Source organism: Pinus tabuliformis, chromosome 8 (genome assembly GCF_031772625.1).
Source record: "Pinus tabuliformis cultivar Carrire ecotype Pingquan chromosome 8, CPIR1, whole genome shotgun sequence".
In the NCBI taxonomy this organism is placed as follows: domain Eukaryota; kingdom Viridiplantae; phylum Streptophyta; class Pinopsida; order Pinales; family Pinaceae; genus Pinus; species Pinus tabuliformis.
In genome coordinates, this window is record NC_142294.1 from 569,941,792 (window position 1) to 569,969,106 (window position 27,315).

Sequence of the window (27,315 nt, forward strand, 5' to 3'; positions counted from 1 at the left end):
TCTCCAGTTCAAACTTCGGAGCCGCAGAAGACAAATTCGAAATCAACTCAGACAGGAAGGTCTCTCTTTGCGCCCCATTCCTGATGCAGCCGAAGAAGAGGACGATTTTGACATTAACTGGATCACACAAAGAGCCGCCTTTCTCTTGATTTTACTGGCAATATCAGTTTGTTTGCTTCTTTCCTTCACTGGTTTGTTTTGTCCCCACGCCCACTAAATCCACCTCGGCTCCTTCTGAAGATACACTACAGAAATAAAGCGTCAGTTATCTGAAACGACTTGATTATGATGCATCTGTATTTTCGTACGTCGTACTTGTTAACATTTACAATTACAATTAGATTTGAACAATATGAATCCTGTTTTTTTGGATTTGAACAATGTGAATTCTGTTTTCTATGGTGTTTATTTTTGTCTTTTTTTATTTGGTGAATAATTTATTTCGTTTATGTCGAAATTACATATTAAATTTATGGTTTCAATAGATTTTTGTCAAATTTAAAAAAAAAAAAAACAAAAAATCTCACTAAAACCACTTGAATAAATAAAACAATTAAGCTAAACACAACTGGAATAAGTTAAACGACAAAGTAGGCCAGATGCTGCGTCGGCGACTTTAAACCAACCTCACTCGCTTTGTTGTGAAGTGCTAATATAAAATAATTAATTAATGTTTCACTTTCTGTGCCATGCTATTAACCTTTGTGTTTTTGGTTTTATGTTTTGTGGTTGCCGTTAACTTTAAGGATGAAAAAGTTCTGAGGAAAAAGATAATTGAACATACATTTAACATTTAATTTGGAAGAATTTTTCCAATTTCATATAAATAAATAAATAAGTGAAAAAATTTAGAAAAAACATTTATCCAATATCATGTTAAATATTTTGATAATATTATATTATTTTTATTTTTAAAATATTTTTAATTTATTTATTGTATTATTTTATTTATTGCATGAGTTTATGTATTTTTAGATTTAGGCTTTATCATTATTATGATTGATTTCAAAATCAGTTTAGATTTATTTTAATTTAAACTTTTAAAAATTTAAATTATTTTAGTGTAAAATTTGAAAAAATGTTTGCACTTTGAGAAATTTAATTTTCTTCATTGCTTGATAGATCCTTAGTTAAAATAGATATATGTTGATTCTTATTAATAATATTTATAATAAATTTCACATCTTTAGGTCTAAAAGTATTCCCATTTTTAGTTTTATTAAAACCTTGATTAAACCTATATGGTTATCTAAGGTATTTTTAGTAATAGTGAGGATAAGGAGTTTAAATATATCTCAAAAGTAATTATAACTTTTATGGTTTTAAATTTATTTTTTAAAATGTTATAAAATTAAATTAAAATAAAATATTTAGATTATGAAATGAGTTATGGTTTTTGGACATGTGGAATTGATAACAAAGCCTAGTCACAAGTTAATAATATTCATGGTAAAATGTAGGTGAATATCCATAGTTAAGAATCTTGTTATATTGTAAATTTATTATATGTATTAAATTTTTATGTGCTTATTAATTAAATTAAGTATGGTTACAAAATCACTATTTTAACTTATATGGTAAAAAGGATATTAATTTAGGACTTATACACGAAATTACCTTTTTTCACGACCATTATTCTGGTTAATTTTAATCAAAATTCTATAAAGATTTTTAAAAACTTGAGTTTAAATAGTTTAATCTTCCAGTGCCCCAAGGGTTTTCAAGGGCGCTGGATCCATTTATGCATTCAAAAATGTATTTTAAATAACAAAAAATCTTGAAATTGTATTGTCGAATTTTGGTGAATTCAAGTGAAAATGGTTATCCATTTATGCATTCAAAAAATGTATTTTAAATAACAAAAAATCTTGAAATCATATTGTCCAATTTGTGAAAATGGTTATTTCATCTATAAGTTAGACTACGCCTATTAATTTATACTTTATATATCTTATTGTAATATGTATATTATGGTTTTCTTTTATTTAAAAAATTGTTCCTAATTTTATTAATAAAAACAAAATTACATATAAGAAATCAAATTTTATTATTTTTATTAGTTTTAACTTTTTATTATTTATTGAGCCAACATTTAAATGTTTACACTCATTTACGAAGACTACAACAACTACTCAATACTAGGCTTTATATTATTTTTAACCTTTTATTATTTTTTAATTAAGTTGTATGTTTAGAAACACTTACACCACTCCAACATCATCTTATAGTGGACTGTAGAGCACAATTAAGAAAAACTTTATTCAATTTAGATACTATAGTGAATTTTTTGTGTTAAATTTTTGTAGTAGATTATTTCTTTATAATTTATGATCACAAATAATTTTTTATTATAAAATTAATTTCTACCATTTTATATATTTAGCTAAATAAAATACTTAAATAAATTTTATAAATTATAATTAATATTAATTTATTTCAATTTCAAATTTATTATAAATACCCTTGATCAAGGTGTTTATTGATGGGATGTTGCAGCTCAGGGGCAGCCTGCCACCTCATCACCTCCCACAACATTCAAGGGTGTGGGTGGCATGGCCAACCCTACCTGTGCAACACACATACGAACTACATACATTATCCCCATTCCAATATCAATCCTTCCTTCATTTCAATCCTCTATAATGGGAGAGCTTACTCCCTAGATTTTCTGGTATGCTTGGACCTTTCACCCACCACAGGTGAGATAATTCCATTAGGCAATTCTATTAGGCCTTTGATAGATAAAGGTCTTTGTGTGGTGGAAAATTCTAAGAGTCATGGCGTAATTCATGGGCTTTTAATTGGGCATTATTGTTAGCATCTGCAATGGACTAGAATTAACATACGCTTGCATGCAAGGAATAATAGTCTCTAGGTTTGGAGGTTTATAGCACATAATTTGGTAGCTGACCACAGATCATGAATCAACCTTTGGATAGAGAGATATTACAAATTCCGGCACTTCCTTGGCTACTTCAAAGCTAGTAGCTATAGGAACCTATGACATTTTTCTTCCTTCTGAACACAAGACTTTGTCAATCTAGGTTTGATGGGCTGGACAATTCGGGGTATTGTCTTATCCGTACGGATCATTAATCTTATTCTCAGGCTTTGTTTCTTATTGGTGGATATTCATTGGCTTGGTCTCAAATTCAACTCAGTTAGGTTGTGGCCAAGATTATGGTTTCTCCTGGTATATTCCAGGCCCTACTAAAATAATTTCATTTGTTGGCTCTTTGTATTTTCTCTTCTCTATATATTGGCCTTTCCCACCCTCATTTTATAGACTCCTTTGGTTTTTATACCTTGCCAGTTTTCTTAGCCTTATTCCTCCAAGTCCCATGTTGTTGTGGTTAAGTTATCCAACTTAGAAATTTCCATTCTGGTGCATTATGCCTTGGTAGCAAAAGTGCAAGCACTAGGGGGATGTAGGCATAAGCCCTCTACGAAGGCCTCAAGCCCAATTCCACGCCGCCCAAGAAGCTGAAACCATCTTCCATTTTGCCACACCCCATAAAATTCATGAAGAAATCTATCAACTTCAATGCCTCATAATTGTTGACCTTCAAGCTTATTCAGACTTGGAAATCCAAGTGGAGGTAACAAATTGGGTTGTTGACCCTGGTCATCCCACAGGAATATGGAGCCAATACTTGAACTCCATTCAGTTCCATTGGTAGATTAAAACTTTTCTGGGTAAGATCTTGAAGAAAAAGCATAAAGATAACAATGATACCATCTCCTCTTTGAATGAAATCAAGTAGGTGCAATGGTATTAATGCTCCTACCTTGTTAGTTTAGATGCTCGGCTATCTCATCTGGAAAGCCACATTTGGTGTGACAGAAAACCTAATTCTCGAACTAATACTAATGTTTAGGACCCAATGTCAGTTACACCTTCAGACACTTGATTTCATTCTATGCCATCTGGAACCTATTTTATTTCCTTATGTAGTCAAGTATATGGTAATTTTAGTTGTTTCTAAGTATTAGATGTTTTGACTTGACATAACTTGAACTTCAGTTAACGATCAACATATCTGGTTTTCCTAGCGGCAGATTGAAACCAATTTTTGCATAAACAATGATATATTTATTTTACGTATGTTGAAATTTTGAGGTAATACCATAATATCAAGGTGGGGGGGAACTCTCGCTCCTTGGAAGCCTCCTTAGGGGATAACATCCTTCATAGCTAGATCTTCACAACGAGTTTGAATGTATTACAAAATATCCTCATTCGAATCCAAGTCAAGTGGATGAGTTGTTATGTTGAGACCAAAATTGGCTAGCTTGTCATCCAATTTGTTTCCTTCTATGTGAACATGATAGAGGAGGGGAGCTCTAATTTTTCCCAAGAGTTTTGTGATATTACCTATTTGAGCTTCCAACCTCCAACTCTTGGAGGCTTTGGAAGGATCTGATCGACATTGGATTTTGTGGAAGCTATTGATAATGATATTTGAATCTCCTTCAACATCGAGCTTGTAAAATTTTTTGTAGATAGCAATTGAGAGACCCTTCTCTAGTGCCCACATTTTAGCAACATTATTAGTGTTGAGGCCTATGGAACCTACATAAACATGTAGAATTTTTCCATTAGCATTATGAAATAATCTAACATAACTTGCTTCGCCTAGACTTCCTTTCGAGGCCCCTTCAAAGTTAAGTTTGATGAAGTCCTCTCGGGGTGGGGCAAAAGGAAGCCCTGGAAGGGAAGAAATTAGGGACAGAGGGAGTCTACCATAAGGAATAGATGGAGAGACCCATTTTTGCTAGAATGAACTATTTAGGAAATGAGGGTAAGAACCCAATGAATCCATCATTTTAGAAACCCAAAAGTAGTGAGTTTGTGAAAAATAAATTTCTAGCTTAATTTTTGAAATGATTTTGGCATATCAAGTTTGATGAGCATACCTGGAGACTTATTGGAATTAAGTGAGTAAATGGTTCATGGGCTAGTATTACGCTATCCATAATTGTTTTCCTCTAGATAAATAATTTTCTCAAGAGATATAAGTATGGGGAGAATGGGTTTTAGTCAATTTGCAATAAATTTGGAGATGAATTTATAGATAACATTACATAGGGAAATAGGCCTAAAATATGAAGTAAAATCAATGTGGAAATTTTTTGGGAATAAGAGATATAAAGGTAGAATTAAGTGTTGTTAAGATAAAGGAGGAGCATTGAGAGTCTTTTGTTACTTGAAAAACATCATACCAAAGAATTTTCTAACAATCCTAGAAGAAATTAGTGGTAAATGTTGGAAACTTGACAATACTAAGAGGAGGGGCAGCCAATAAATATTATACAATATGGATCAATTTAACCATTTTTTCCTTTTTATTTCACATTAACTGATTATTCAACGATAACAACAAAATAAAAAATTATATCTAAGCAGACATCATAAGCATATAACCATGAGAATCAATACATAAGACCAAATAAACTATGAATAACAACACATGAACACAAGATATTAGGTGGAAACCCTTTCAAGAGAAAAACCACCATCTGCTTGTCTTCATCTTATTCTTCTTATCATTAAAAATATTAGTTTACATCATCATATGATTAGACACCATCAACATGTAAGCCATAACTTGTGATCATGCGAGAAAATACTTGATTTAGGCCACTACCTCAAGAAATCCACCACATCTTGAACTATGCATACCACCACACACTAGAAGCCACACTCCCATAACTATGCAAGACACTACCCGCTACATGCCACCACCCGGTGTATGCCCCAAAACCCAATAGTTTTGCCACCCACCACTAGATGGAAGCCACTACTCCCAAGTTCTTAAGCCACAACCTAAAGGATTCCACTGCACCCGCAATAAAAAAGGCACCACTTGCCTCACTGAAGTCCCCAACCTTCAAGCTCATGTGGACCATGTTTCAAAATTTTCACACTGGGTCCACATGTGACAAAGTAAAACACTATAGGCCATGTCTCATCCCATTTTCACATTGGAACCACTATGACTCTTTCTCTCAATAACTGATACAAACTTTGCATGCAATCTCTCTCGATCAATCTTTTCTCATACAATCAATCTCAATACTCACTTCTCATCAAACCCAATAAACCTCATGAACATCACTCTAACTCATAATACTTTTCTCATACAATTAATTTCATGACCATACCCTGCACATTACCTGCTAAAAACTGACAATCTACCTCACTCAACATACAAACTACTACAACAACATCACATATCATTATTTTCACTCAAAATAATATGTTAGTTGACCAACAACAAATAATAAGACTTTAATGAAATTAATTTGCATTACAAAAGTCTTGTCCACCTTCTCACTAAATAGACTCACTCAACATCATACATTCAGGTTCTCATATACTAAACCCAAGAATTTTACTTAGATTACATATACACTAGGCTCATACACAATGAAAAACAACATAAGACTCATCCATAACTCAAAAAATGTCTACAATATAAAGATGTCACCTCTGCAACACACTATTAGCACATAAACATAACTACTCTAAACCATGCACACTCCTCCACTAGAAAATGATCTGACAAACCTTCCAACACACATCAACTAACATTTGAGCCTCTATCTCAACACATTGGCACTCTTACATATGCACTAGATCAAGGTCTTATGCTATGAGTCCACACACTCTGCTTTGTTCACTCACACCAACGAACCATACTCTGTCATATGCACTCTACAGCATAGCCACTTATGCATTAACAACCAATCCTATATTGTGCATTGTCACATTGACAAGCACACACTTCAGCACTAGACATACATATAATATATTCATAAATATCTATATCATCAGGTCTAAATTGTTGCGGTCGTACCTACAGGAAAATATTATTCATACTTGCACAAGGATCATGCACTAGCTTTTCAACTTTTCATCAGATCTCACACACAATCACACCATCACACCTCATGAAATATAAACTTTGGATAAATACATTCCAAGATCATTTAACCATAATATCTAGTGCTTCAAATCGTTAATGCAGTCATACCATCATGACTAGATCAAGTCAATTATGATACTAGATCAATATGATCAATGCAATCCACTCCCTTAACCAAATCAACCACTAAGCTTTAATCAATGAGTAGACTAGATCAATGCCACTATGACATAGTCAAATAAATCATCATGTTCACACACTCTACGTTGGCAAGTTAACCATTCCACTATTACATTACTACCTTGGGAAATTACAATGGATTTGTGTGTGGATGTATTTTTCTCCACCTACAGGAGAGTGCCGCTAGCACCAAACTGCCATCATGCAAAAAAATGCATAGGAATAATGTGAGCATATCGTAGCACTAGGAAAGTGCCTCTCTGTGACTCAAGGAAAATCACGCCACTACGTGTAACTAGGCAAACTTTAACTTTATTTTCACAAAAATTGCTTCTACTTCTTCAACACTTCCTTAGGCACCTATAGTACCTATACAACCTCATCATACCTCTGTCAATCATCAGAGAAACTTATGCACATGGTCTGTTATCTCAAAATCAGACCCTGGAAGGCTGCAGACCAGGAAGACCTCAGGTAACTATTTCAAACCTACTTTAGGCTGAGGCTTAGCCTCCCCAACCTGAGAGGGCTCTCTCAAAGGTTGAACGATTTTTGATTATGATTAAGATGGCTAACTCTTGTGAAACAAATAAAAAAAAATGAGAGTGGTGGAAACACAACTAGCAAGTATCCATTGGGCTTATGGAGTCAGATATGATTCAGTATTAACAATAGGGTTGGCTTTGCATAGAAGTCAAGGCATTCAGAATTCAACATATGTAGAGCACACCAAACACATAGAAGGCCAGTACAGTTTACAAATATATGAAGGAAATTAGAGCACTGTTAGTGATTTCTAAGTAATCACATATTCATAACACTGTAGAAATAGGAACAGACAACAAAAGACATTCATCACATTGAATTCTTTATGATTCTTTAGAAGCATAAGCCAGTACTGTATTACTAGAAACAACGTCTTTACATAAAGCCAAATATCAGATCTTTTTTCAATAAATTTCCAACCCTTAGTACATTGATCTGTCTCCTATATATAGAATTCTTTTACAAAGCTGAGATTCCTCCTCCAGCATGAGGGGAACTCGAATTCCGCTTGATATGACACCTATTCAAACTTTAACAAACTATTAAATACAGCAACTGCTAACTGGAAGTTTAGAAACCTAAGACAATTAGGAGTCTAATTCTACATCATGCTGAACATAGCATTTATTCCAATCAAGATTCATTCTCTGACAAGTGGTTTCCTTCATCTTTAGCCTTGATGGATGTTTAAAGCTCTTTGCTGGCCCTTACTGTCTTATCTCTTCACTGCTGCTGAGAAGTAGGAAACTGCCCCTGTTTTTATGCGTTTGGTTTCTTTAAAGATATTCGGAACCAATTAACCATCTTCTTTAATTAGCCAACAATCTATTTTAGTGCCACGTTCTTCATGAGCTGTAAGCTTTCCCATAAACCTGTGTGATGACAAAACTCCTTTAAAGCCGATTTAAAGGTCATTTACAATACTAAAGGTGCTCATTGGTATAACAAAAAGTTTAAAGTTCATATAACTTCTTCCCGCTTGTTTTGCCATGGCTGATTGCTTGCACATTGTAAATGATCTTTTCTGAGATTTCCTTTCAAAAATGTCCCTTGGTCCCTCAGAATTTGTCGACTTAGCTTTAATTGTGCAGCTACAGCAATTTCGTAGCGCGCTACGAAACTGCTGTGTAATTTCAAAGACACAACTTAGGATCAAAATTTTACTTTCTTGAGTCTTTCTTTTTCTACAATGGCTTTTTCAACTGTCATGAAGTTGTCCAAACTGGATATATGGACACCATTCTTCAAAGGTAAACTTCAAGAGGTAATTCATCAAAACTTTGGACTCAGCCTTACTTGCTTATGTGATATCTTTTTGCTGCAGGTATTCTTCATGCTGGCTTGGTTACTCTTCCTTGGACTGCTTCTCCTGTGGATTGTTCCTGTCTTTCCTTCTTTCGGTAGACCCCTCCATGGAATTCTTGCAACGTGAATACGAAAGAAGTCTGCATCGTCTCAATCTCTGTCACTGCCTCGCTTGCAATGGATGAGGAAAGTTGCTTAGCTTGATTTTCAAAGAATCTAAATTGAAAGCCATAATCATTCGAGCATAAGCTTTTTACAGATTGCATCTAACTGCCACAGTACAGAATATTTACAAGCACGACATTAACACGACTCATCTTTTAATAGGGTAAAAGAAACCCACAAGAGAACACTTGCAGTTGAAGATCTAAATAGAAAATAATCTACTCAGTAACAGACAACGTTGAAAACTCAAATGGCCCTAGAATGGATTTGATTGTGCAAATTCGAATCAGAATTCACATATGAATAGGATCCAACACTTGTACTTAGTATATTATCAGCAAATGAAGTATCCGAGAATCCAATTTTGCTGGACGAATTGTTGGCAGATATGGTGGTGTTTGTTATAACAGGAGGCCGATTGGATTTCAGGCCAGAAACTCCACAAAATCCACCAGCGAAAACACCAAGAGCTCTGCGGGGAGCATTGTGTAGCTATGAACAGGCAGCAGTAGTATCTAAATAGTAAATACATATACATGAAATCTCAATTTCATGATAAAGTTCAAGATGATAATTCAGGGTTTCCACTGCATTTATTTTCAGATCTCTTCTTGAACTGCACTATGATGATGGTCATGTTATCACAACCCTCACCTAAAGCTGTTGATGGCGCAAGACATTTGGCAAGCACTTTTTCACAGACTGTTGAAAGTTTATCATCAACATTAATGTGCTCATGTATAAAGTCCACAACTTGTTGGCTAGACATGACATCCCAGACTCCATCGCATGCCAAGACAATGAACTCATCATCCTCACATAGCTCCACAACATTTATATCTGGATTTGCAGTTACAATCTGTTTTTCAGTAGGGAGAAATTTGTTTTGTTTGAATTCCATATCTCCAATAGCCCTCTCCAAATTTAAGCTTCCATTGATACGTCCAGCATGAATGAATCCTCCAGCTCGAAGAATTCAATCCCTTTCGATCTCAAGCTCTGGCTTGTGATCTCGTGACAAGTTTTATGCCTGACCCTTTCTTGAGAGGACACAACGGGAATCACCAACATTTGCCACAATAAGCTGATTATTTAAAAAAAATGCAACACATGCCGTGCTTCCAGAAGTTGGCCCAGAAAAATTAGCATGTGGTCCCTGTTCAAATGCCCAATCATCTTCTTGATCTTCATCTTTGTTCTCTATGTTTCTTGGAGAAGACCAAATAAATCCCTCTAATAAGCTAGTGAATTTGTTGAACTTATCCCCAAGTATAGCTAATTTCCTCCAGCCCCTTTGCCCACGCATCATCTCATCTATCCTGTAAAATGCTCTTCGAAGACTTCCACATAAATCACCATTTGTGTAGGCCTCACTCTTCAAAACTTGTGTATGAATATATTTTAGAACCACCTTCTGATAGATATTTTCATCAAGTTCCTTTTTCTTGGTGACTTTCAAATTCAGGATACCTGATAAGATGTTTCTGAGATTTGGCACTTGTTTAAGTAAAGGCAGCGTAAATAATTGCTCACGTGGACCACTTTGAGTTACGTCATTCAAGAGCAATTGGGCCAGTGAGTTGAAGAAGCTATATCCACCTTCTCCATATAAAACAAAAGCAATAAGCATCCCAACTGTGTGATCAACGAAAAGTAATAGAAGAAGAAATAGAGCTTCACTATTGCTACCTTTTGCCAAGATGGAAAAAATTTGCATTCCCATACCAAGCTCTCTTGAGAATATGTGTATGCAGAATGGAACACGATACAGGATACTCATGAAAATGCACTGGATCAAGACCACTGGAAAACTAAAACTGAGCTCAAGATTGTTTACAAGGAATAGTTTCAAACTGCCCCAAATCCAAAGAACAGCTGCAAAACCCAGAAGGACATTTCCCCGATTGCTTTGATACCATTTCGAAAAGCCTAATTGAACGACCAAAACCGCAGAGCAAAGTATAGCTGCAAACATGTGCCAGTACCAAGACACCTAACGACCTAACGATGAGGGTAAGTGGTTGAATTGACATGCAAAGTGTATGAGCGGATAATTGATGATGTAGACACAACGAATTTTGATAAATATGACAGCTGGGTGAGATTTGCTACGGATCCGAACGAATCCCCGATTTCGTAGCGCGACCAGTGAAAAATCAGTGTTTTGTGCTACGAAATCACCTAGACCGTTTCGTTGCACATACGAGCTTTGAAACGAGTTTCGACATATGATATTCATGTGAGATATGAGACCAATGATAGACTAAAACAGAGAATTGACCCCTTTTGACTTACTAACAAGACTCTTAACAAGACTCCTATTCAAACTGTTTAGACTCTAAAACCAGATGAAAAGACTAGACCCAAAACTGACACCAACCCTTTGACAAACAATCGAACTGATGTGAACAATTTAGATTTTTTTTTTCTTGAGTGATAACAGTGGCTCCACTTGGGATGGTGTGCTCCTGTAGTATGCTAAGAACTCGCAGGTCCAGTGCTTTATCCTCTTATGAAAAACAGACAATTGCTTGACAAGCATCCCCTTCAAGCTTCTTGGGCCTTCACCTCGGGCTTAAGCTTGATGATCACTGTAGGAGAAAGAAATCTACATCTACTTAAAAATGCTCAGTCAACCTTGAGCTTATTTGCATTTTCCTACCTACCTACTAGCTGCAATTTCCACTTTAGGTCAAGCAACATGATATTTCCAATAAAGCCAATCAATTGTCCTTTCTGATATTGGAGGCTCTTGACTGCATTCAACATCAAAATAACCATGGTAGTGAGATGACCAAATCAACTCATAATATACTTGCTCTTCATAATGCAAATGCAAATGAAAAATTGGTGTGCAAAGCTTGGCCATGTATTCATTTATAGGGTCAAAGAGGACATGGTTATTTTGATGATCATCATAACATTCTACATCTTTAGACAATTGATTCTCAGCCACACACGATTTCTTTGATATGCTATCCAACTGCCTTTCTGAATGATACCCACAAACAATGTAATTTTCTTCATTATAAAGATCATTCTTTGATGCAAGCTGCTGCAAGGAATCACAAAAATGAACAACCTTTTCCTCTGCCTGAGGGTCATAAAAAATTTCTTTCAGTATTTCTTCTTGTTGTGTGTAATCATTTTCATCTTCATTATGATTCGAAGACTGAGAAGTCTGCTGCCTCTCTACATCAATATCAGAGGATTGAACATGGTTTTCATAAGTAAACCCCTGTTGATTTTCATGTTGCATTTCATGGGATGTTATACTTTCTTCTTGGTGTTGAAATGTATTGTTATGAAGAGCCTCTAAAATTTCTTCATCCATAAATTCATCATCATCATAACAATCCTCCAAATATTGAATAAGACTCAAAGAATGTTTATAACAATCTTGGACCAGCAACAAGGAGGGATGACACTCTTTATACATCTCATAGAATTCATCATGAAAACTAGCAAGTGAATATATTGAACCATTTTCCAAACTTTTATACCAAGACCATGCTTTTCCTTCTAAAGTGGTCATAAACATCCTCATGAGACAATCCTCAGAAAACTGAACCTTAAGATTGCGTACATGCATATGAAACCTAACCAAATGAAGAGCAGCATTGTCTTTCTTTTCATCTTTGAATATCACAAGATCCTCTAACCAATCAACCTTGGAATAGGATTTGGAAAACCATGGATATGAGACCGATTCATAGGAGCATACCTGGCATTCATTCTTGCAGTGGAACTCATCTTGAAACTTCATCAAGCTACTGATCTTCTAGCAGTAGAGTCACCATCCAATTTCTTATTCGATGTGTGGAGTCGCCAAGGTAGTTTGAAGCCTCAAAAACTTTCTGAGCTCCTGCTACCTTCAGAAGTTTAGCTTCTTGATTTCGGGAATGACTAATCTTTAGACTCCCGGCAGACGCACCAAAATGTTATCTCAAAATCAGACCCTGGAAGGCTGTAGACCAGGAAGACCTCAAGTAACTATTTCAAACCTACTTTAGGCTGAGGCTTAGCCTCCCCAACCTGAGAGGGCTCTCTCAAAAGTTTAACGATTTTTGACTATGATTAAGATGGCTAAATCTTGTGAAACAAATAAAAAAAATGAGAGTGGTGGAAACACAACTAGCAAGTATCCATTGGGCTTATGGAGCCAGATATGATTCAATATTAAAATTAGGGTTGGCTTTGCATAGAAGTCAAGGCATTCAGAATTCAACATATGTAGAGCACACCAAACACATAGAAGGCCAGTACAATTTACGAATATATGAAGGAAACTAGAGCACTATTAGTGATTTCTAAGTAATCACATATTCATAACATTGTAGAAAATAGGAACATACAACAAAAGACATTCATCACATTGAATGCTTTATGATTCTTGAGAAGCATAAGCCAGTACTGTATTACTAGAAACAGAGTCTTTACATAAAGCCAAATATCAGAGCTTTTTTCAGTAAATTTCCAACCCTTAGTACATTGCTCTGTCTCCTATATATAGAATTCTTTTACAAAGATGAGATTCCTCCTCCAGCATGAGGGGAACTCGAATTATGCTTGATATGACACCTATTCAAACTTTAACAAACTATTAAATACAACAACTACTAACTGGAAGTTTAGAAACCTAAGACAATTAGGAGTCTAATTCTACATCATGCTAAACATAGCATTTATTACAATCAAGATTCATTCTCTGACAAGTGGTTTCCTTCAGATTTAGCCTTGATGGATGTTTAAAGCTCTTTGCTGGCCTTTACTGTCTTATCTCTTCACTGCTGCTGAGAAGTAGGAAACTGCCCCTGTTTTTATGCGTTTGGTTTCTTTAAAGATATTCGGAACCAATTAACCATCTTCTTTAATTAGTCAACAATCTATTTTAGTGCCACGTCCTTCATGAGCTGTAAGCCTTCCCATAAACCTGTGTGATGACAAAACTCCTTTAAAGCTGATTTAAAGGTCATTTACAATACTAAAGGTGCTCATTGGTATAACAAAAAGTTTAAAGTTCATATAACTTCTTCTCGCTTGTTTTGCCGTGGCTAATTGCTTGCACAATGTAAATGATCTTTTCTGATATTTCCTTTCAAAAATGTCCCCTTGGTCCCTCAAAATTTGTTGACTGAGCTTTAATTGTGCAGCTACAGCAGTTTCGTAGCGCGCTACGAAACTGCTATGTAATTTCAAAGACACAACTTAGGATCAAAATTTTACTTTCTTGAGTCTTTCTTTTTCTGCAATGGCTTTTTCAACTGTCATGAAGCTGTCCAAACTGAATATATGGACACCATTCTTCAAAGGTAAACTTCAAGAGGTAATTCATCAAAACTTTGGACTCAGCCTTACTTGCTTATGTGATATCTTTTAGCTACAGATATTCTTCATGCTGGCTTGGTTACTCTTCTTTGGACTGCTTCTCCTGTGGATTGTTCCTGTATTTCCTTCTTTCGGTAGACCCCTCCATGGAATTCTTGCAACGTGAATAGTAAAGAAGTCTGCATCGTCTCAATCTCTGTCACTACCTCGCTTGCAATGGATGAGGAAAGCTGCTTAGCTTGATTTTCAAAGAATCTAAATTGAAAGCCATAATCATTCGAGCATAAGCTTTTTACAGATTGCATCTAACTACCACAATACAGAATATTTACAAGCACGACATTAACATGACTCATCTTTTAATAGGGTAAAAGAAACCCACAAGAGAACACTTGCAGTTGAAGATCTAAATAGAAAATAATCTACTCAGTAACAGAGAACGATGAAAACTCAAATGGCCCTAGAATGGATTTGATTGTGCAAATTCGAATAAGAATTCACATATGAATAGGATCCAACACTTGCACTTAGTATATTATCCACATTGTTGTCTACTCTGGGGGATATGAAAACACCTAAGCTATATGGCCAAGAATCAGCAAATGAAGTATCTGAGAATCCAATTTTGCTGGACGAATTGTTGGCAGATATGGTGGTGTTTGTTATAATAGGAGGCCGATTGGATTTCAGGCCAGAAACTCCAAAAAATCCACCAGCGAAAACACCAAGAGCCCTGCGGGGAGCATTGTGTAGCTATGAACAAGAAGCAGTAGTATCTAAATAGTAAATACATATACATGAAATCTCAATTTCATGACAAAGTTCAAGATGATAATTCAAGGTTTTCGCTGCATTTATTTTCAGATCTCTTCTTGAACTGCACTATGATGATGGTCATGTTATCACAACCCTCACCTAAAATTGTTGATGGCGCAAGACATTTGGCAAGCACTTTTTCACAGACTGTTGAAAGTTTATCATCAACATTAATGTGCTCATGTATAAAGTCCACAACTTGTTGGCTAGACATGACATCCCAGACTCCATCGCATGCCAAGACAATGAACTCATCATCCTCACATAGCTCCACAACATTTATATATGGATTTGCAGTTACAATCTGTTTTTCAATAGGGAGAAATTTGTTTTGTTTGAATTCCATATCTCCAATAGCCCTTGCCAAATTTAAGCTTCCATTGATACGTCCAGCATGAATGAATCCTCCAGCTCGATGAATTCGATCCCTTTCGATATCAAGCTCTGACTTGTGATCTCGTGACAAGTTTTATGCCTGACCCTTTCTTGAGAGGACACAACGGGAATCACCAGCATTTGCCACAATAAGCTGATTATTTTAAAAAATGCAACACATGATGTGCTTCCAGAAGTTGGCCCAGAAAAATCAGCATGTGGTCCCTGTTCAAATGCCCAGTCATCTTCTTGATCTTTATCTTTGTTCTCTATGTTTCTTGGAGAAGGCCAAATAAATCCCTCTAATAAGCCAGTGAATTTGTTGAACTTATCCCCAAGTATAGCTAATTTCCTCCAGCCCCTTTGCCCACGCATCATCTCATCCATCCTGTAAAATGCTCTTCGAAGACTTCCACATAAATCACCATTTGTGTAGGCCTCACTCTTCAAAACTTGTGTATGAAGATATTTTAGAACCGCCTTCTGATAGATATTTTCATCAAGTTCCTTTTTCTTAGTGACTTTCAAATTCAGGATACCTGATAAGATGTTTCTGAGATTTGGCACTTGTTTAAGTAAACGTAGCGTAAATAATTGCTCACGTGGACCACTTTGAGTTACGTCATTCAGGAGCAATTGGGCCAGTGAGTTGAAGAAGCTATATCCACATTCTCAGTCTAAAACAAAAGCAATAAGCATCCCAACTGTGTGATCAACGAAAAGTAATAGAAGAAGAAACGAAGCTTCACTATTGCTACCTTTTGCCAAGATGGCAAAAATTTGCATTCCCATACCAAGCGCTCTTGAGAATATGTGTATGCAGAATGGAACACGATACAGGATACTCATGAAAATGCACTGGATCAAGACCACTGGAAAACTAAAACTGAGCTCAAGATTGTTTACAAGGAATAGTTTCAGACTGCCCCAAATCCAAAGAACAGATGCAAAACCTAGAAGGACATTTCCCTGATTGCTCTGATACCATTTCGAAAAGCCTAATTGAACGACCAAAACCGCAAAGCAAAGTATAGCTGCAACCATGTTCTAGTACCAAGACACCTAACGACCTAACGATGAGGGTAAGCGGTTGAATTGACATGCAAAGTGTATGAGCGGATAATTGATGATGTAAACACAACGAATTTTGATAAATATGACAGCTGGGTGAGATTTTCTATGGATCCGAACGAATCCCTGATTTTGTAGCGCGGCCAGTGCAAAATCAGTGTTTTGCGCTACGAAATCACCTAGACCGTTTCATTGCACATACGAGCTTTGAAACGAGTTTCAACATATGATATTCATGTGAGATATGAGACGAATGATAGACTAAAACAGAGAATTGACCCCTTTTGACTTACTAACAAGACTCCTAACAAGACTCCTATTCAAACTGTTTAGACTCTAAAACTAGATGAAAAGACTAGACCCAAAACTGACACCAACCCTTTGACAAACAACCGAACTGATGTGAACAATTTAGAATTTTTTTTTTCTTGAGTGATAACATGGTATTTAAGCATGTTGACATCAATGCTAACACAACTTGCTCCAGGGTTGACATTAATGCCAACACTATGTTTCCAACATTCTCCCCCTTTGGCATTGATGGAAACCTTCATCTATTCCATCAAAATGATCTTAATCACTAATAACTTATTGGTCTTCACTCTCTACTAGTGGTTGTGATACTCTCCCCTTTTGACATCAATGTAAAAGGGTGGTCAAATATTCACTGAAGCAGTATGATGAAACCACTGAATACAAAAGAGTGATACCAATTTTTTGTTAATGAAATCATATCAGCTGCCAACATATGCAAGATAGTCATTAGCATCAAGTAAAATCATTTCCACTTGCAAACAAAGACAACATCATGCCTTATTTATGTTGAACATACTCCCCTTGAACATGTATTGGGGTTGCAAACATCTCATCCAAGATGTTGTTCAAGAGGATTTACTGCCACCATTTTCTCCTTGCCACATGCATGAGGCCAAAAACTAGATCGAGACTTCAACCAACTATACCCAAATGAAAGTACAAAGCTTCATATACATATCACATGGCTATATAAATTATATCGAAGACCAATGGCTAAAATATGACTCTTCAATACATACCTATTATTGCGATTACATGACCAACTGATCGAATGATAGAGACAATAAAGTACAAGGCTATAATATTGCACACACATGTTCTCACATTACAGAAATTTATAATCCACTACTATGCATGCCCAACAAATGACTCTCATGTATGGCTCAACCAAGCGATATTAAAAATCCATGTTTGTATATATACAAGTGCATATAGGAGTTACACCAATGACTCTAAAATTCCCATGCATGGATGCAACATTACAAGAGAGCCTCTCCCATGCATGACTAAGACCAATGACTCTTCCTCGTATGCAAGCCTATCACAATGAATCCTCAAGCATCTTGACCCAATGATAAAATGATGATGATACATGGCTATATATTTCACTCTAGGGTGTATGCATGGCTAAAGTAAATACACTCTACTATGCATTCTAGACTCAAAGTCTTACTCTCCTACACAAGTGATCTAGATCTTTTCACTTCAACAATGCATACGAAATTGCATATAAAAGAGCATGTAACCATGAATGCATACATATAAAAGAAGCGGAAATAAATACAACCATGAGAGGAAGAAGCTACAAAACAAGTTGATGAGAGAGTTCACCTAGTGGAGGTTACGTCTCTAGGCCTTGCTCAATGTGGGGAGGCCTCTTTCATTAATCTTCAGTGAAATAAAAAAATGCAAACAATTTACAAATGACACCTTACATCTCCACTTCTGGAGATGGCATAAAAATGCACACGTTTGCTAAAGAAATAGACTGCATGGTTGAACTCCTGGCGAAAAATCATGAAATATGATTGTAAACTTGACCCCCTTCTCACTTGGTCAAATTTGGGCTCCCCAGGGATCTCAAAGATTCTCTTTTGCAAGAAAAGTGAAACTATGCTACTCAGATGAAGAATCTGATCACACCATCACATTCCTTGCAAAAAACTAAGAAAAATGAGTATCAACTTGGCATTATTGTGACAACTTCAAAAATTTCCCTCTAGAGAATCTCAAAAATTCTTCACTAATTTTACATGGGAATATTTTATGAAATATTCCCATGGAATATTTGTCTCAAAAAATGCCCCTCTTGTGGGGCCAGGTTCTACTATTTCTGCAAGTTTCCTTAACTACAAAACCTCGAGCAAAGTCAACAATGATCCTCTAGTTGTAAATAATCCTTAAGTATAAAACCTCAAGCAAAGTCTACAGTGGGTGCCCTCCTCGCATCGTGATTGTTAGGTGGTTGTAAAGTCACTTTCAATTGGATGGGTCGTGGGTTCAAACTTGCAAACCCATCCATTTTTGGCATATATTTATTATTATTCATCGGGGCGTGGGGCAGAAGGAAGCCTTGGAAGGGAAGAAATTAGGGACAGAGGGAGTCTACCATAAGGAATAGGTGGAGAGACCCATTTTTGCTAGAATGAATTATTTAGGAAATGAGGGTAAGAACCCAATGAATCCATCATTTTAGAAACCCAAAAGTAGTGAGTTTGGGAAAAATAAATTTCTAGCTTAATTTTTGAAATGATTTTGGCATATCAAGTTTGATGAGCATACCTGGAGACTTATTGGAATTAAGTGAGTGAATGTTTCATGGGCTAGTGTTACGCTATCCATAATTGTTTTCCTCCAGATAACTAATTTTCTCAAGAGATATAAGTATGGGGAGAATGGGTTTTAGTCAAGTTGCAATAAATTTGGAGATGAATTTATAGATAACATTACATAGGGAAATAGGCCTAAAATATGAAGTAAAATCAATGTGGGATTTTTTTGGGAATAAGAGATATAAAGGTAGAATTAAGTGTTGTTAAGATAAAGGAGGAGCATTGAGAGTCTTTTGTTACTTGAAAAACATCATACCAAAGAATTTTCTAACAATCCTAGAAGAAATTAGTGGTAAATGTTGGAAGCTTGGCAATACTAAGAGGAGGGGCGGTCAATAAATATTATACAATATGGATCAATTTAACCATTTTTTCCTTTTTAGTTCACATTAACTGATTATACAATGATAACAACAAAATAAAAAATTATATCTAAGAAGACATCATAAGCATATAACCATGAGAATCAATACATAAGACCAAATAAACTATGAATAACAACACATTAACACATGAACACAAGATATTAGGTGGAAACCCTTTCAAGAGAAAAACCACCATCCGCTTGTCTTCATCTTATTCTTCTTATCATTAAAAATATTAGTTTACACCATCATATGATTAGACACCATCAACATGCAAGCCATAACTTGTGATCATGCGAGAAAATACTTGATTTAGGCCACTACCTCACGAAATCCACCACATCTTGAACTATGCATACCACCACACACTAGAAGCCACACTCCCATAACTATGCAAGACACTACCCGCTACATGCCACCACCTGGTGTATGCCCCAACACCCAATAGTTTTTCCACCCACCACTAGATGGAAGCCACTACTCCCATGTTCTTAAGCCACAAACTAAAGGATTCCACTGCACCCGAAATAAAAAAGGCACCACTTGCCTCACTGAAGTCCCCAACCTTCAAGCTCATGTGGACCATGTTTCAAAATTTTCACACTGGGTCCACATGTGACAAAGTCAAACATTATAGGTCATGTCTCATCCCATTTTCACATTGGAACCACTATGACTCTTTCTCTCAATAACTGATACAAACTTTGCATGCAATCTCTCTCGATCAATCTTTTCTCATACAATCAATCTCAATACTCACTTCTCATCAAACCCAATAAACCTCATGAACATCACTCTAACTCATAATACTTTTCTCATACAATTAATTTCATGACCATACCTTGCACATCATCTGCTAAAAACTGACAATCCACCTCACTCAACATACAAACTACTACAACAACATCACATATCATTATTTTCACTCAAAATAATATATTAGTTCACCAACAACAAATAATAAGACTTTAATGAAATTAATCTGCATTACAAAAGTCTTGTCCACCTTCTCACTAAATAGACTCACTCAACATCATACATTCATGTTCTCATATACTAAACCCAAGAATTTTACTTAGATTACATATACACTAGGCTCATACACAATGAAAAACAACATAAGTCTCATCCATAACTTACAAAATGTCTACAATATAAAGATGTCACCTCTGCAACACACTATTAGCGCATAAACATAGCTACTCTAACCCATGCACACTCCTCCACTAGAAAATGATCTGTCAAACCTTCCAACACACATCAACTAACATTCGAGCCTCTATCTCAACACATTGGCACTCTTACATATGCACTAGATCAAGGTCTTATGCAATGAGTCCACACACTCTGCTTTGTTCACTCACACCAACGAACCATACTCATACATATGCACTCTACAACATAGCCACTTATGCATTAACAACCAATCCTATATTGTGCATTGTCACATTGACAAGCACACACTTCAGCACTAGACATACATATAATATATTCGTAAATATCTCTATCATTAGGTCTAAATTATTGCGGTCGTACCTACAAGAAAATATTTTTCATACTTGCACAAGGATCATGCACTAGCTTTTCAAATTTTCATCAGATGTCACACACAATCACACCATCACACCTCATGAAATATAACCTTTGGATAAATACATTCCAAGATCATTTAACCATAATATCTAGTGCTTCAAATCGTTAATGCAGTCATACCATCATGACCAAATCAAGTCAATTATGATACTAGATCAATATGATCAATGCAATCCACTCCCTTAACCAAATCAACCACTAAGCTTTAATCAATGAGTAGACTAGATCAATGCCACTATGACATAGTCAAATAAATCTTCATGTTCACACACTCTACGTTGGCAAGTTAACCATTCCACTATTACATTACTACCTTGGGAAATTACAATGGATTTGTGTGTGGATGTATTTTTCTCCGCCTACAGGAGAGTGCCGCTAGCACCAAACTACCATCATGCAAAAAAATGCACAAGAATAATGTGAGCATATCGTAGCACTAGGAAAGTGCCTCTCTATGACTCAAGGAAAATCACACCACTACTTGTAACTAGGTAAACTTTAACTTTATTTTCCCAAAAATTTCTTCTACTTCTTCAACACTTCCTCAGGCACCTATAGTAGCTATACAACCTCATCATACCTCTGTCAATCATTAGGAAAACTTATGCACATGGTCATTAAGCATGTTGACATCAATGCTAACACAACTTGTTCCAGGTTGACATTAATGGCAACACTATGTTTCGAACATTCTCCCCATTTGGCATTGATGGAAACCTTCATCTATTCCATCAAACTGATCTTAATCACTAATAACTTATTAGTCTTCACTCTCTACTAGTGGTTGTGATACTCTCCCCTTTTGACATCAATGTAAAAGGGTGGTCAAATATTCACTGAAGCACTATGATGAAACCACTAAATACAAAAGAGTGATACCAATTTTTTGTTAATGAAATCATATCACCGGCCAACATGTGCAAGATAGTCATTAGAATCAAGTAAAATCATTTCCACTTGCAAACAAGGACAACACCATGCCTTCTTTATGTTGAACATACTCCCCTTGAACATGTATTGGGGTTGCAAACATCTCATCCAAGATGTTGTTCAAGAGGATCTACTGCCACCATTTTCTCCTTTCCACATGCATGAGGCCACAAACTAGACCGAGACTTCAACCAACTATACCCAACTAAAAGTACAAAGCTTCATATACATATCACATGGCTATATAAATTATATCGAAGACCAATGGCTAAAATATGACTCTTCAATACATACCTAATATTGCGATTACATGACCAACTGACCGAATGATAGAGACAATAAAGTACAATGCTATAATATTGCACACACATGTTCTCACATTACAGAAATTTATAATCCACTACTATGCATGCCCAACAAATGACTCTCATGTATGGCTCAACCAAGGGATATTAAAATCCATGTTTGTATATATACAAGTACATATAGGAGTTACACCAATGACTCTAAAATTCCCATGCATGGATGCAACAATACAAGAGACCCTCTCCTATGCATGACTAAGACCAATGGCTCTTCCTTGTATGCAAGCCTATCACAATGAATCCTCAAGCATCTTGACCCAATGATAAAATGATGATGATACATAGCTATATATTTCACTCTAGGGTGTATGCATGGCTAAAGTAAATACACTCTACTATGCATTCTAGACTCAAAGTCTTACTCTCCTACACAAGTGATTTGGATATTTTCACTTCAAGGATGCATACGAAATTGCATATAAAAGAGCATGTAACCATGAATGCATACATATAAAAGAAGCGGAAATAAATACAACCATGAGAGGAAGAAGGTATAAAACAAGTTGATGAGAGAGTTCACCTAGTGGAGGTTACGTCTCTAGGCCTTGCTCAATGTGGGGAGGCCTCTTTCATTAATCTTCAGTGAAATAAAAAAATGCAAACAATTTACAAATGACACCTTATATCTCCACTTCTGGAGATAGCATAAAAATGCACACGTCTGTTAAATAAATAGATTGCATGGTTGAACTCCTGACGAGAAATCATGAAATATGACTGTAAAGTTGACCCCCTTCTCACTCGGTCAAATTTGGGCTCCTCAGGAATCTCAAAGATTCTCTTTTGCAAGAAAAGTGAAACTTTGCTACTCAGATGAAGAATCTGATCACACCATCACATTCCTTGCAAAAAACTAAGAAAAATGAGTATCAACTTGGCATGATTCTAACAACTTCAAAAATTTCCCTCTAGAAAATCTCAAAGATTCTTCACTAATTTTACATGGGAATATTTTATGAAATATTCCCATGGAATATTTGTCTCAAAAAATGCCCCTCTTGTGGGGCCAAGTTCTGCTATTTCTGCAAGGTTCCTTTAAGTACAAAACCTCGAGCAAAGTCAACAATGATCCTCTAGTTGTAAATAGTCCTTAAGTATAAAACCTCAAGCAAAGTCTACAGTGGGTGTCCTCCTCGCATCGTGATTGTTAGGTGGTTGTAAAGTCACTTTCAGTTGGATGGGTCATGGGTTCAAACCTGCAAACCCATCCATTTTTGGCATATATTTATTATTATTCATCGAAACCTGTTGTATTAATAAACCTCGTCATTCCACTTTTCAACGTTCCATTAACCGTTTCATGTTGACTCCACCATTCCTGCCATGTGACATGGTTTTCCATAACTGTTATATCCCACGGTTATGTATATTTTACCAAAAGTTGTCACATGTGGAACCGTTTTATCATATAACTCTACCCATATGACTTTAATTCACCATACCATATGTTATATATGGTTAACACACCATTTTCCATTATAGCACGTGATTTAATGCCCCAGGTTATTATTTTTTTGACTTGAAATAATTTGTTTGAGGCATGAAACTTAGGTTTATGGCTATTTTCATAACCATATTATTTAATATAATAACCACTCATATTTTTTGTTGTTATTAATATTTTTTGTTATTACACTATTATTTTTAATAATTTGTTGTTGTATTTTGTGCAGGGCTAAGAGACCAATGTTGGTGCACCACATGTCAAAGGTTGATTGGTACTTTTGTCGCCACATACGTAAAGTTGGTCCCACGCGTCCTTATAACTTGCAAATTTCTTACAGTGATAGAATGGTCATACGAACTCTGATTGAGGTGTCATTTGCACCTTTGGGTTTGTAATGACAAGCTCTATAACTTGGTACCATTATTGTTGAGATGCAATCACTTCAAAAATTGAACCTTTTAAGATCCACTCGGATCATTCCTCCCCACTGAGGAGCTTTTGGTCCATCAAAAGCATGAACACAATCTGCAATTTGTGGTACTGCCTCATCTGCACAACAAGTGCCCTTTCAGGCCACACTTCCTTCTCCTTCACCTTTGTATTTTGGAGCCGTAAATGATGAACAAACACCTACATTTAAGGAAAACCTATAGTACATTCTTTGCAAATTACATACAAGACTAATCATGACCCAAACAATGCCATACTTGCCAAGAGTTTATATCACACTTATTGGTCAATTTTACATTAGAATCATAACAAAAACCATACCCAAGCTACCAACGAAAAATGTGAAAGACATCATCATGTTGCATTCATAAGTGATGGAAAACACTTCATCACTTTTACAATTGTTTCAGAACATGTGATTTGCAAAATGTGGCCATGTTCAACTACTTAAAAATGATACCCATTTCTTACCAAACCATGTGAATGGGTTCTCTTCTTGTAGTTGACTTTGTTCATTGACTGGTTATTCTTCCTTCGCAGGTTCTTTTTGGTCATGGATTATCTGACATGTGGCTTTATAATGTACATACTTATTGCAGTGACTACACTGATTCTTCCTCCAAACTTTTCATACCTTATTTTAGTGCTTACTCCTGGTGTGTTCGTGACAAGGAGAACTTCCCATGGAATCCTCACTATCACTATAATTTTGGGTTGCACTCCCATCAACCTTCATTAATTTGTCATTGGTTGTCTTCGAGCATTCTCCAACCTCCTTTCTGACATGAAAAATTCCTGCATAGCGAGAAAATTCTTGTACTTTGATGGGGTTGACAATGCCTTGGCCATTAATGTCGAGGCCTTTTGTTTGATACCCCATTTTCTTCATAAAATTTGAACCAATTCTTGTAGTGTGTTTTTCAAAAGTAGCAAAATCATCATCATAAAGAGAACATGAACACCTAGAGAATGATTGCCCATATTCATAAGGAACCTCTTTACACCCTGAAGTAAAGAAGAAAAATTGTAGATGGAAAGATCCAAAATTATTGAATGGTTCTGAGTCCATTGTGACTCATAGGTTAGGTGATTCTTAGAATCAGAAGACTCTTGATGCCGGCACTTCTATTTCATACCTAGGTCAGACTAATGATATGCCATCTCAACCATCAGGGGATGAAGCTCAATATCTAGTATGGCACTAAATCTAGCCATAATTTTTGCAGCTACAAAGACTGCAAAAAAATATACCCACGAATTAGACCATCCAAATGGTGACAAGGAGCAAACAAATATGCTCGAGAAATTGACAATGGAAACATCTCAAGAAAAGGATGTGGTTGACTCATAGAAATTTGGAAGAGGAAAAGCAAGAACAAGCCAATGTATAATCTTGGAGCCTAAGTCTAAGAAATAAAAATGTAATGTTGTGTAGTGTGTAGGGTGATTGGGGAAATTAATATATTATGATGTAATGTTATTTTTTTTAGATCAATAGAAAAAAAAATATTATTAAAAAATATATATTATTATTATGAACAATACAATTATTATTTACATTTTATAAAAAATATACTATAATAAAAAAATAGAAAATAAAATATATATATATATATAAAACACATTTAAATTATAAATTATAAATTTTATAATAAAACTATATAAATATTAAATTTAAATTTAAAAATATCTCAAATAAATTAATGTTTTTTTTGTCCAATTATAAAAATTACAATTCTTCTATTGTAAATTCAAGACCACATTCTTCATGCTCTCAAACTGGGATTAAAAAGAAGATACTACAAATATAGAAAATTAAGGTTGCTTAATTAGTATACTTATCATTTCTTGCTCTTTAAAAACTAATCCATCGTCTTTCTCCTTTTCCATTTTTCTTATTAACTTCTTCCTCAGTTACTTAAAAAAACTTCTTACGAGGTTGCTCCAAAAAGATTCATGGTAAGTAAAGAAGTCTTAAAATGAGGAGATCGTGATTGTTAAAAGGTAACAATTCCTTATTTGAATAGGAAGTATTAATTTCATGATGTCTTTTTATTAGATTTATATACTAAAACCTGTGTAGAGAGCAACTTTATATCTATTTTATTTTTTATTCAATGTTAATATTTATTTGTCAATTTACCTTATTCAAATAAATTTCCCTTCCGTTTTTATTTGGTTTTTTTGGAGGGAAAAACCTTTTTTTCTCATCTTTTAAATACAAAATTAAAAAATAGTTATGATAGCCAACGTGTTTTTCATTTCACATAAATACTTAGGTTTAAAAAAATAAAGTTTCCCTTTTTATATTTCATTAATTATATATGTTTTGGGATCTTTTTTGTACATTTATGTTCTTTTAATGTAGAAATTTCACCTGTAGAACAAACCGATATATGCAATGTCCTAAAACATAATACTTGTTCTACTTCTACAAAAAACAATGTAAACTTTGAAATGGGAACTATAAACTCAAAACGGGAACTCTGGCAAAAAAAATCTCGAAAAAACATCAAAAACAGTGCTAAAAACGAAAAGTGTGTACTCTGGAACAATGTTTTTATTTTTTAGGCGTCAATTTTGAACATGTTTTAAAAATGGCAGTGACTACGAAATTTACTATGAAATTTTCGTGCAAAATATAGCTTCAAAACGAAAGTGATGATACTGGAACAATGATTTTTTTTTTTAGGGTCAATTTTCAAAATTTTTAAAAAATGCTAGTAAAACCAAATTTTTATGTGCCAAATAAAGTTGTTTATGAGAAAAAAAACACATTAATGTTTTTGGTAGAATATCATT

The 27,315-nt window shown here is 35.2% G+C and overlaps 2 protein-coding genes and 2 pseudogenes across 4 annotated transcripts in view; all 4 read right to left on the bottom strand.

The window, feature by feature from the left end:
• The window catches only part of LOC149236739 (calcium-transporting ATPase 1-like), a 286,340-nt gene that overhangs the window by 18,244 nt on the left and 240,781 nt on the right, over positions 1-27,315 (bottom strand). The window lies entirely within an intron of this gene.
• On the bottom strand, positions 9,372-11,364 carry LOC149236740 (uncharacterized). Its single transcript, XM_089460999.1, has 3 exons — positions 11,272-11,364; positions 10,534-11,118; positions 9,372-9,617 (listed from the first exon to the last, which is right to left on the bottom strand). The coding sequence occupies exons 1-3, from the start codon at positions 11,362-11,364 to the stop codon at positions 9,372-9,374; spliced, it is 924 nt and encodes a 307-aa protein (XP_089317125.1).
• Positions 9,614-10,521, bottom strand: LOC149236741 (putative protein phosphatase 2C 11 pseudogene; annotated as a pseudogene).
• On the bottom strand, positions 15,277-16,688 carry LOC149236742 (putative protein phosphatase 2C 11 pseudogene; annotated as a pseudogene).